General features: G+C 43.6%; 1 protein-coding gene across 1 annotated transcript in view; it reads right to left on the bottom strand.

Annotated features, from left to right (window-relative positions):
- The window catches only part of LOC108716375 (piwi-like protein 1), a 101506-nt gene that overhangs the window by 39615 nt on the left and 48709 nt on the right, over positions 1 to 13182 (bottom strand). Inside the window, exons 9-10 of the mRNA XM_018262473.2 lie at positions 4822 to 4933; positions 3672 to 3798 (exon numbers count right to left, since the gene is read on the bottom strand). Coding sequence (XP_018117962.1) covers positions 3672 to 3798; positions 4822 to 4933 — 239 coding nt within the window. The remainder of the gene's footprint in view (positions 1 to 3671; positions 3799 to 4821; positions 4934 to 13182) is intronic.

A 13182-nucleotide genomic window follows, 5' to 3' on the forward strand; every position in this document is an offset into this window, starting at 1 on the left:
TCTCTAATCAAACAAGCAATGGTGGTTTTTGTGGCAGGAAGACCTTTTCATGCCCCTAAAGGCACAATGAACAGGGTATCTGTCTGCCGAATGGATTTTGTACGGGCAACGTAAGTCTTAAGGGTTCTGACCACATCCAATCGATGAAGAGCAGCCACCTTGGCATCTTTAGGGTTGTTGCAAAATTATGGTAGAATGATTCTTTGTCGATGTGGAAGGCAGAGACCACCTTGGGTACGGAGTACTACCTTCATGAAAGACAAGGAAGGGTTGAGAACAGGAAAGAGCCCCCAACTCCAAAACCTGTCTAACAGACGAGATAGCAGCCAGAAAACAGCCTTTTTCAGTGGCTCAAAGGGGAACCAGAAGAGCGGTCAATACCAAATTTAGGTCCGAAGGAGGAACCGGGTACCTGAACTGTGGGGAAATGAGCAACAATGTATGTATGTCATTTGAAAGAGCTATCCTCCCCTGGAAAAGAACGGAAAGTGACGAAACCTGGGCTTTCAGGGAGCCCAGGCTCAAACCTTTCTCATAACCTGCTTGCAGAATCTGCAATATCCTTGGCATTCTGTTCCCCAAAAGGAATCTCCTCTGAGCTACACCAGTTCAGGTAGGTCTCCCACACCTTTTGAGAAACCCTGGATGTAGTAGGTTTGCGAGACTTGATCATGTTTAGAATGACGTCTTCCAAAAGACCTTTTCGCCCTTAGCACTGCCGCCTTAAGAGCCATCCCATTAAGGTGAAGAGTTGAGGATTATGATGAAATACTGGGCCTTGAGATAGCAGCTGCAGCTGAGGGGACAATGGTAGTATCACTGGAGTCTCTAATGACAAGTTGAGAAGATTGTAATAACAGGATCTCCTGGGCCAGGATCTCATGGCGTCCATGCCTCTGTAATTGCAAAGAATCTGGTTACTTCCCGATTGTGTCTGGTCACCATTTGGTCGATCTCTGTCTCGCCCCCACCATTGGACTAGAGCTTGAAATGCATCCTGGTGTAATTCCCACTCCCTTGGGTCCAACTGATACCTGCTTAGAAAGTCGGCCTCCAATTTGTCCACTCAAGGGATGTGTATGCTGGATATCTGAGTGACAACCCTTTCTGCCCATTCCAGAATCAGACACGCTTCTCGATTTGCCTATGTGCTTCTTGTGCCACCCTGCCGGCTGATATATGCCAATGCCGTTGCATTGTCAGATTGGATTCGGACTGCCAGATTTTTCAGCAGCTGTTCCCATGACTGAAGAGCTCTGAGGATGGCTCGAAGCTCCAGTAAGTTTATCGTTGATTCTGCCTCGCCCAGCGACCACCGACCTTTAGTGGAGAGGCCCTGGAACATGGCTCCCAACCAGTGAGACTGGCGTCCGTGGTCACGATCTGCCATGTTGGTTCCTGGAAAGTCCGACCCTGACCTAGGCAGCATGGTGTCAACCACCATCACAGTGATCTTCAGACTGTGTCTGGAATTGCTATTCTCTGGTGGAGCAATGTCCTGTTCCACCGCTTTAATACCATCGCCTGGAGAACGGTGTAATTGGGCAAACAAAAATGCTTCCATCGAGGAGACCATCAGTCCCAATACCGTCATGTACTCCTAAACTGTCAGAAGTACCTTCTGACTGGCAGTATTGAACTGCAACCCCAGGAATGGCATGGTCTGACTGGGTGTCAGCGAGGATTTCTGACAGTTGATTGACCAACCAAACATCTGAAGGCTCTGAACCGTCAGATGCACATTTCTTTAGGCCAATTGCCTGGACTGTGCATTGATGAGGTCGTCAAGTATGGCATGACGACACCTCTCACACAAAGAATGGCAGCATGATCTTTATGAACAATCTGGGTGCGGAACACAGTCCTAAAGGCAAGGCTACAAAATGAAAATGGGGATTCTAAAATGCAAATCTCAGGAACTGCTGGTGGGGTGGAAAAACGGGTCTCCAAGGACGCTAAGAAGTCTCCTTGTTTCAGAGCCCTGATGTTGGTGCAAACTCGACTACATCCTGAACTTGTGGTACACCACCAATTTGTTCAATAGCTTTAGATCTAGGATGGATCGAAAAGACCCGTCCTGCTTTGGCACAATATAAAAGTTTAAATAGAACCCTTGGACCTTTTGGAACATTAACCCCCGTCTTGAGAAGCGAGTCTATTATGGAGATGAACGTGCTCTGTTTAGGCAAGTGTGCTCTTGCCCCCTATTGCCTGCAAAATTATGTTGTCCAACTCGTCTCCAAACAGTTTGGAAGCCTGGAAGGGAATGGAGATGAAAGACTTCTTCGAACTAAGGTCTGCAAACCACAGCTTCAGTCAAGCTGACCCAGCCTCACCCCAGGTGTTGATCCTAGCCATCACCTGCCTGCTCCTTAAGTAAGCCTACCTAGAGGCCAGTCCAACCACCTGTTCCAAACGACATCAAAAAAATGGCGCCCTTCTGAGATAGCAGGGGAGTAGGAGGGTCTTCAGCTCTGACATCATCAGTGTCCTGCCTCCTGATAGGAGGGACCCTTTATCCCACGTCCCTGTGTCCCCCTAGACGTGGGAGAAATATCTTTATCAGTGTGAACAATCTATAGTATTGGCAATGATTTTTTGTTGTTGCTAGAATTAAATTATAGATAATACTAAACAGCAACATTGGATAGATCCAAGTTTTTTGAGGTTTAAATCATTTACAGTAGAACCTCAATTTTACATCCCCGGATTTTAATTTCCCTAATTTTACATTGTTGTTTTGTGGTCCCACCTATATATTCTGCATAATACATAAATATAGTATACGTAAAATATAGTATTTTACATTTAATATAGTATTTCACAACACTGATTAAATCATACTAAACCGTACAACATTCAGAGAACAAAGCAATTAAATACTTTGTTTCCTAAATACAGGAACTCACTTTCAATTACGGGTGTGGGATTCGTTACCTGGAAACCCATTATCCAGAAAGCTCAGAATTACTGGAAGGCAGTCTACCATAGACTTGATTTTAACCAAATAATTCCAATTTTTAAATTGTTTTCTTTTTTAATTTCTTTAATATAATAACAGTACCTTGCACTTGATCTTAAAGCGATACTGACATGTTCCTATGAAAATCATAGGAACGTGTCAGTATAAAGTAAATGCTGCACAAGGAATTGTTTCGCTCAAAGACCAATGCAAACCTGTGTTCACCCGACTCTCTGACACAGCTAAAAGTTATTCAGAGCCGTTTCAGTGACGCTGGGTTAGGGGCGGTGCAGGCTGTTACGAATGAAAACAGGAATTCTGCCTATGCGTCACTTTAGCAACCCGGAAGATCAGTAAATAGCTGTGTGAGCAAGTCGGCAGCACACAGGTTTGCAGGGGCTGGGGGTGGCTTTACGGGGAGGCTTTGAACGAAACGAAACGATTCCTTGTGCAGCATTTACTTTATACTGACATGTTGCTATGATTTTTATAGGAACCTGTCAGTATCGCTTTAACCAAGATATAAATTAATTCTTATTGAAGGCAAAACAATCCTACTGGGTTTATATAATGTTTAGCTTTATAGTAGATCCAAACTATAGAAAGATCACTTTTTTGGAAAACCCCTGGTCCCAAGCATTCTGGATAACAGGTCCCATACCTGTATAAAAGTAGAAGCATATATCACTGGAAAGTTTTTAAATATTACCTGTTAGGTAACAAAATTCTGGTATCAAGAGAACAGGTCCTGCTGGAACATTATGTGGACCCCTGGGCTTTTTTGGATTATGAACAAGAGCAGGCTGGTTTAAGTCTGTGATTGCTTTATTATATTGCTAAAATAAAAAGATAGTGAGATTATAGTCAAAATATGTAATTTGTTTTGTATGTATGTGTATATATATATATATATATATATATGTATATATATATATATATATATATATTTTTTACAAAAAAAATCATTACAGCAAAACAGCTAAATAACAGACCTGTCTTTGCTGGGGAACTCAAGACTTTGCAACATTATTTAAAAAGTAACAAGTAGGAGTTAAGCAAATGCTGCTTTCAATAGCAATTGTTTTTACAAACAACTTTAAAAGCATTGACATTTTTTAATAATTGTATATTGGAAAGTTGCTTAGAATTATGTTTTCTTTTATTAGGCAATTTTAAATCTTGGGGTTGACATACCCGTTAAAGAGTTAGAAAATGGCTTCTTGCCATTTTGCTGCCCAAGCTGTCAGACCACTCCTGCGTTCTGACTGGACTAACACCGAAATCAAGTTTCTCAAGTCTTAGGGGGTTATTTAAATAAAAAAAGTTCGACCAAACTAGAATCCACGATTGGACCTTATTTATTATTAAAAAAGCACTATTTAATTGGAGTGAAAACCCGAGTCATACATTTTTTTTTGAGTTTTTTGTCATGGACCTTCCTTTGTCTTCACATGTTCTATTCTGTTTGTTTTCCTCCAGAGTCACCTATGCATCTAATAGTTATATTATTAGATTTGGGTCCATTGAAAATTAAACCTTCATTAGCTATCTCCTCAGTAGAGTATACAAATTAAAAATAACAGTTCAGAATAACCTTTTTTCCCATTGTTCTGATCAACAAATTGACTTCCCTGTTACACGAAGAGCCCCATCATTTCTTGCAGTGTTCATGTTTTTTGGGTTAAACTCTGCATACCTGCACTCAGACAGGAGCTGTGCTTGTCATTGCAGCTACATGGAGTGAATCTGCTTTTCTCTGCCTAACACAGGCAGAGAGCAGCAGAGAAAACACTCTGTATGTCAAAAGCTTAAGCAAGCAAAAATTTACAACTAATATGGAACTGACAAAAAGCACATACTGTCCTGTAGTAGTCAACAAAGCTTATTTCTGAGCCATCTGATTTCTTAAATGTGGACTTCAGAGTAAAATCCCAGTTGATATCATCAATCCGGTAAGTCTTATTGTTGTACCTAAAAAAACAGGTATACACATTAACAAAAGGTATTAAAATTGATCTCTGAAATGTAACACTACTTTCCCAGCTGAGAAAAAGACTGATGTTTGCTGCCATATGAAGACAAGCATTCTGCTCATGTTTTCTGAGTGAAAAAAGTAAAGGCACAGTCCTATTTTTTTGCATTTTATGTACTTGTCTCTCTTCTGCAAAAGAAACCTGCTTACCTACTATTTCAAAAAGCTAATCTTCCCACACTTTGTAATAATAAAACAGTACTATGATTGTAACAGGGACATCTGCCATTGACTACTACATGACCTCAACAGGTTTTAGATGGACTATTTTCACATTTGGATTTTTAGCAACTTTGTGGTATAATAAATCTCAAAAATGCAAGTATTTTTTTTCCTCTAAGAATTTGAGTTTTCCCCTAAAAAACTTGACCAGAAAAAACAGGCTTCATTAAAATATTTTTCTCTTCTCCTACATTGGGGGACACAGGCACCATTGGGATGAAGATCCTGCTTGGAGAGTGGACACTTAAGTAGTTAAAGTTGACTCTTCCTCCTGCTTTTGGGCTTCATCGCCTGCCTCCTCCTCCGAGGTTCAGTTAATACGAATGGCTAACCCAAAACAGAGGAGTCTCTCTCACCCCTTGGTATAAACATATCATAACCATAACTTTTAAGGGCAATTTTGTTTAGCCCCTTAATGAACATACTTTTTAACTATATACAGGGAGGGAAGGCCTGTGTCCCCCAATGTAGGCGAGTGTCACGGTGAGTAAGAAATCCCTCTTTCTCTTCCCTAGATTGGGGGACACAGGCACCATGGGGATATCCCAAAGCAACCTTCGAGGGGGGGACCAGTACCCCTAATTGTAGGTGCTTTAAGAGACAACAGTCTGCAGCACCTTCCTCCCGAGGCCGGCTGACACCTGTACATGCAGCTTGTAGAACCGTAGAACCATGTCTTGAACCTGTGAGCTGCTATGGACTGTGCCGATGCCTTTGCGACCAGCTTTGCCACGTCCAAAAAAGCATCACAGATAAACGCGCTGGCGATCTGAGAAAGTAGCAGGTCGGATGTGGGGTCGTCCGAGCCATGGAGTTGTGCTACCTGAACCCACCCAGACTTCCATTGCTTTGGAAACCCATGCAATAGCAAAAATAGGTCTAAAGGCTGTTCCTGATGCTGTGAAGACTGTCTTGCAAAAACCCTCTAGCCGATTCTCAATAGGATCTTTGAATGCTCCCACATCCGCTAAAGGAATGGTGGTCTTTGATAATCTGTATACCGGAGGATCCACCTGAGGTGGTGAAGACCAGAGGTCTATGCACTCCCATGGAAAAGGATAGGCTTGTGAGAAACGTCTGAATACTTGTAAGCTGTGGTCTGGGTTCTTCCATTGTGCCTTGACGATTTCGTCCAGCTGCTCATAGGCTGGGAAAATACAGACACTTTTTTTCTGCCGCTTGAATAAGCTCTTCTCCGGATGTGCAAGAGAGGTAGACTTCTCTAGATTGAGAGTCTTAAGTACTGTCGGATGCAGACGCAGCGTCTGCATCCGACAGTCGTGTCACATCAACGCTGCAACTTCATCCGACATTTCTATCTCTTCCCTTATTTTTGTAGCATGCGATTTATCACAGCGTGTCGGATCACGCTGTGTAGTCCTTCCCTTAGAGTGCTCTTACTCTGATTTCACCTCTGGAGAATTGGAGAACTGTGTTGTCCTCTGCCCAGCATGTGTGTGTGTGTGTGAGTTCAGAAACCTGTTTTTTTAAGTGTCCGGAGGCCTAATCCCTTCTGGAAACCATCTGTGAGAAATTCTATCACAGCTTGTGTAGAAGCTTGGTCCCAATGGATGTGGCATAGGTCACACCAATTTATGAAGAGTCTCAATACTCGGTGGTAGATGGTCTTCGTGCCTGTAGGAGTATGTTGATTGCGTTCTTTGAGAACCCATGTTGTGTCCACCACCGGGTCTCAGCAGCCAGGCTGTTAAATAGAGCATACCTATGTTGGGGTGGTTGATAGACCCCTGTGTTAGCAAGTCTGGGTGCAGTGGTAGTTGCCAGTCTTGCTGCTGACAATTGTTGAGTCAATCCGGCACAATAAGGATTACTGTTGTGTCACTGTTTTACCTTCCGTAGTATTCGTGGTAGTACAGTAGTGGTAGCAGTGGGAAGGCGTATATAAGCCTGAAATTCCAGGGTGTCACTAGGGCGTCCACGAAGGTCGCCCCTGGGTCCTATGTCCTGGTGCAGTATATGGGTACTTTGTAATTGTGTTTTGAGGCTAGCATGTCTACCTCCGTTTTTCCTCATATTTGTGTCAGGGTGAGGAAGGTCTCCTGGTTGAGGGACCATTCTCCATGATCTATTGTTGTTCTGTTCAGATAGTCTGCTTCCCAGTTTTCGAGCCCTGGGATGAACACTGCTGAAATTGTTGGTACTGTTTTTTCTGCCCATGTGAGCATGCGTGAGACCTCCCTCATTGCCATCATGCTGTGCGCCACCTTGTTTGTTGACATACGCCACTGCCGTGGCGTTGTCGGATTGACTTCTGACTGGTAGGGAATGGAGTAGTGGTGTCCATCCCTCCAGGGCTAGGACGATGGCCTGCAGTTCTAGCACATTGATGGGTAGGCGGCTCTCTTGAGGTGAACAAGTCCCTTGAAGGGTGTGCGACCTGTACACTGCTCCCCATCCCTCGAGACTTGCGTCCGTAGTTATGATCTTCCACTGGGGCAGGTACCAGTTCCAAGCTGTAATCAGCAGATCGTCTAAATAGGGTATAACATGTATCCCTAGTGATCTGAGGTAGGCCACGAATGGTAATGCTTGTTTTGGACTGCAAATCGTCATGTTCAGGTAGGCATTCTGCAAGTCTATGGAGGTTATGAAGATGTTCGGCTCCATGGCTGCTATTACCGATTCAATTTTGAACCTTTTGTTGGACACCATGTGGTTCAATTGCTTTAGATTAAGAACAGATCTGAAAGTTCCTTTCTTCTTTCTTACCGGGAAGAGGTTTGAGTAGAAGCCCTTGAAACTGTGGTGAAGTGGAACCTCTTCTATCACCTCTGTACTGAGTAAGTTGTGAACTGCTTCTTGCAGATTGTATTCTGTGTGTGGAGCTTTAGTGGTAGGTATGAACCGAAGGCGGTAAGTGGTGGGAAAAGGGATCTTGTAGCCTTGATGAATTATGGTGAGAACCCAGGTGTCCATTACATGCGTCTCCCATTCACCCAATTATCTGTGTAGTCTGCCCCCCACTGCCTGTCCCTTCTGCCTGGTGAAGTCAGGCGGAACTGGGTTTGGTTGTTGCCGGTTTATTTGTGTTCCGGTTCTGCTGGTGCCAGACAGGTCTGCCACGTTTGTTACCTTGTTCATTTTGGGATGCCCTGCAGCTGGAGCGAAAGCAATGAAAAGGTTTGGCTTGTTGGCTCCATCCTCTTTTGCCTGAGAACCTGCTCGGATTATCAAACCTCTGCCTTTTTCCTGTTGGCAAAAAGGTACTCTTGCCCCGGTCACTTCCGATATGATCTGTTTGAGATCAGGACCGAATAAGGTATCGCCTGTGTATTTGAGAGACAATAGCCTGAGTTTGTAGGTGGTGTCATATGTCCTGCGGTGAAGCCAGAGGGCGCTTCTTACAACTATAGCGTTGATAGTTGCCTTTGCTGCCAGTATTACCATCTCAAAACGAAATCACAGCACCATCCAAATTGTGTGTAATCTTAAAAAGCCTTTATTGGATTTCTGTCTTGGATCTCAAAAGAACAACGTTTCAGGCCTGCGTGACCTTTTTTCAAGTTAATGAACTACTACTGGTTACAAAGTTTTATACTCACTCATTAGATCGCCATCTATAGGCAAGTTACAAGAATTAATTGATACAGAGAAAAAGCATAAAGGCAACATTGTCAGATACATTGTAATGTGTAAATAAAGTATCCACTTATTTCCTGGTAGTTATATTCATCCAGATAAAGATTTGAATCTCACGGTACAGTATCTGCAAAACAATAAAAATGACCAATATTTGTAATTAAAATATCTGATCATAATAAAGTTAAAAACAACCATTAAAAATCTATCGTTATATGGGATGCAAGTCACATTCGCGATTAAGGCCATGGGGTTCCAGCGTTTCTAGACGGCGTATCCATTTAGCTTCCTTTTTTAATAGCATTTTAACACGGTCACCACCGCGATGAAGTTTTGGAATATTATCAACTATTTGGAACTTTAATTGCTGGACCCCATGAACCTTTTCAGCAAAATGACTTAGATACCGCCTGGTCAGATTTTTTTAGTTTAACTGCAGATTTGTGCTCACGTATTCTGTCTTTAATGGCACGTGTTGTCTGTCACACATATAATCGGCCACATGGGCATTTTATCACATAAACTACAAATGTAGTATTGCATGTATAGAAACCATTTATTTTTATCGGGGTGCCCTTCCAGGGATGATGTACTACATCACCTCTAAGAACGTTAGAGCAACAATTACATGACAGACAGGGAAAAGTACCATTATATCTAGGTCGCAAGACCCGCTCCTCCCTTAGGTTTCCTCCCAAATCTGATTTGACCAGTGTGGATCCAATGGTGTTATTCCTTTTATATGACATGAGTGGCATGTTTTGAAAAAATTCTACCTCAGGAACCCCATCTCTTAATATGCCCCAATGTTTCCGTATAATCTTAGCTACTTCTTGACTCACTGTATTAAATTTAGAAACAAAAGGGATACGTTTTTGATCCCTTTTGTGATGATCACCATGGAGGCTTACATGTGGGTCCTCAATCCCCTCACGTTGTTGTAGGAGACCTTTTTTTCCATTTCATCCAATCTTTCCTGTTGCAGGCTACCCTCTGTCACAATCCGCTTTACGTGGACAAATTGTGATTTGGGTAACGATTTTCTAGTTTGGATAGAATGGAATGAATTGTAATGAAGTAGAGTGTTTCTGTCTGAGGATTTACGAAAAAGGTCAGTAATCAAAACACCACCCTTCTTGATAATTGAGGTATCCAAAAACGCAATCTGTTCACTATCCGAATGCAAGGTGAACTTGATAAAGGGTAAGACAGCATTGATCTCTTCATGGAAAGAATTAAGGGTCCATGGTGGCCCCGTCCAAATAGCGAACACATCATGCTATTAAAAAAGGAAGCTAAATGGATACGCCGTCTAGAAACGCTGGAACCCCCATGGCCTTAATCGCGAATATGACTTGCATCCCATATACCGATAGATTTTTAATGGTTGTTTTTAACTTTATTATGATCAGATAATTTTTTACAAATATTGTTCGTTTGAGATCCAAGCCAGAAATCCAATAAAGGCTTTTTAAGATTACACACAATTTGGATGGTGCTGTGATTTCGTTTTGAATTGTTTATCCGGTTGGAGTGGACAACCTTGGACGTGCACCTGTCTGATAAGCTTGTGGTTTGGGTGAGTGCTGACCGATTGTTCCAGTATTACCATCTCAACAGATGCCTCGGCCAGGAATGCTAATGCCATTGCCAATCTATCCACCTCTGACTGAAGTTTTTTGTGAGGAAGGCGGGTGGCATGCCAATTAGAACGCCCAGTGTCTGGCCATACAGGCCAGTCCTGCTGATGCGACTGCCGGATGTAGTACAGCTGCTGCCTGAACGTACACTCTCTTAAGTGCTGACTCCATGCGGCGTCTGTAACATTTGCCTTAGTAGCTTCTTAAGTGATTTCTGGATTCAGTAAAGATTGTTTTTCTTCCTCAGAATCACTGCCTGATGTGGCCTCTGAATGGTCAGATCTATCAGACGTCAGTTCAGGGTGTGTTTCCTCCTCTGCATCTGAAATTAACCCCTCCTCTGATTCAAAAGAATATGAGAGAAAGGCTGTTTTGCGTTTTTGTGGCCGCTAGACGTGGTTGGGCCAATTTCATAATCCACTGTGGTGCTGGGAGTTGTGGTACCGGGTTTCGATCCCAAGGCATGGGTGCTACACCTTGTGCGGCTACTGGTGGCGCCTGTGATGTAGATGGGGTACCCATTGTAGGTGGGATAGGGTCCCTGGCATTATTTCCCGTGGGGGGAGTATTAGGGAGTTGAAAATTCCCCTTCTGGCTGTTGGGGTGGGATAAAACTGGTCGTTCCTGTGGATCTGCAGCCTTAGAGGGTTTGCAGTCAGAACAGTAATTTTTTTCAGTCCTTCTGAGGGAGTGTTTTGCATTTGGGCAATTTGTCAGTTTTCTTTTTTTGCTCTTAATTCTGTGAGAGAATCTGCCCACTCCATTATCTGTGTGTAACTCATTGTACACTGTGCCTGTACCTGCTTCTTTATTTGCTCTGCTGGAGCCGATGTCCCTCTGCTTGCTCCCTAGGGCTACTTATATGGGATGAGCAGGCTTCTAATGGCTGCGTTTGGTGATCGTGTCACACGCTTTGTTTAGGCATCTTGGGTGATGCAATCGCGTTCTGACGCCGAGTTTCCATTTATTACACGCATTTTTTTTGGCACAAATTGGATGTAGCCGTGTAGCCAGATGACATCATTGTTGCTTGAAGCGACTTGCAGTGGAAGAATTCATTTGGCAAAAAGCAGAGTTAAGGAAGGCTGTTCCTTAAAAAATACCCGCTCGTCTCCCTGGTGTGTCTCAGGGATTACCCTTGCCTTGCCAGTAACTCCCCTGTATGCTACATTGAGCAGCTCTGTGTGCACAGGATTTTTAGCTGCAGGGCGAGCCCTTGCAATTTTTTAATGCAGTGCAGGTGCAACGTTTCGGGGCCACGCCCCTTTGTCAAGCATGCTTGACAAAGGGGCGTGGCCCCGAAACGTTGCACCTGCACTGCATTAAAAAATTGCAAGGGCTCGCCCTGCAGTTAAAAATCCTGTGCCAGTGAAAGTCTTTTCTATGGAATTTTGAGGTGGCCGAAGCCTCTATCGTTGTGCACCAGGTGATTAATACTTGAAGGGTGGTGTTGGTGTGCGGTTAACCGAAATTCCTTGATTACAGCTCTGTGTGCCCCATAGCTCTGCTATAAGAACAGCTCTTCGTGTTCAGCAATGTTTGGTTCTCCCTTTGGTTTGAGGCATTGCCTGGACAGCTCAGCATGCCCATTAGCTAACCTTGTGTTTCCAGATTGGCTGCCTCCACCGTATTATGGGTAGTTCAGCATACCCGAAGTGCTACACATGTAATAACTCCCAGAGTAATCAAGTCAAAACCCTAACATCAGCACTGGAGGCTAATGAGGGAGGAAGGTTTGTGACAGTCAGGAGGGGAAGTTGGGGACAGAATGGTAGGGGGGCTGGTCCACAGCTTGTCCAAAACAGCAAATTCACCATTTTGGCTCTGAACTGGCATGTATGGAGCAGACTGACTCTCTTAGCACCCTGGGAGGCAGTGTCTCTAATACGGGTGGTGGGGGTAGGGCAAGGAAGGAAAGGTAGGTTCTAGTTTTAGGGGATTCAGTTATTAGAAAGGTGGATAGGGTAATCTGTCGTAAAGCCCCTACATGCCGAACAGTCTGCTGCTTGCCTGGTGCTAGGGTTCGGCATGTGGTGGAACGAGTGGACAGATTATTGGGAGGGGCTGGGGAAGACCCAGCGGTCTTGGTACACATCGGTACCAATGACAAAATTAGAGGAGGTGGTGAAGTCCTCAAGAACGATTTTAAAAAAACTAGGTGTAAAGTTGAGGGCGAGGACTTCCAAGGTAATTTTCTCAGAGATACTACCTGAGCCACGAGCAACGCTAAGGAGACAGCAGGAGCGTAGGGAGATTAATGCGTGGCTGAGAGATTGGTGTAGGGAGGAGGGTTTTGGGAGAACTGGGCTGATTTCTCAGTCGGCTACAGGCTCTTTGCTAGGGATGGGCTGCACCTCAATGATGATGTGCAGCCCACAGATTATTGTATTAGAGAGGGTACAGAGAAGGGCAACTAAGCTGGTAAAAGGTATGGAAAATTTTAGCTATGAGGAAAGACTGGTCAAATTGGGGATGTTCACGCTGGAGAAGAGGCGCTTAAGGGGTGATATGATAACTATGTATAAATATATATAAGGGGATCATATAATAATATATAATAATAATTCTCTCCCTGAATCGGTTGTACAGGCTGATACATTAGATAGCTTTAAGAAGGGATTGGATAGCTTTTTAGCAAGGGAGGGAATACAGGGTTATGGGAGATAGCTCATAGTACAAGTTGATCCAGGGACTAGTCAAAAAGTTTAACTTGATGGACGTGTGTC

Source organism: Xenopus laevis, chromosome 1L, assembly GCF_017654675.1.
Source record: "Xenopus laevis strain J_2021 chromosome 1L, Xenopus_laevis_v10.1, whole genome shotgun sequence".
Classification (NCBI taxonomy): domain Eukaryota; kingdom Metazoa; phylum Chordata; class Amphibia; order Anura; family Pipidae; genus Xenopus; species Xenopus laevis.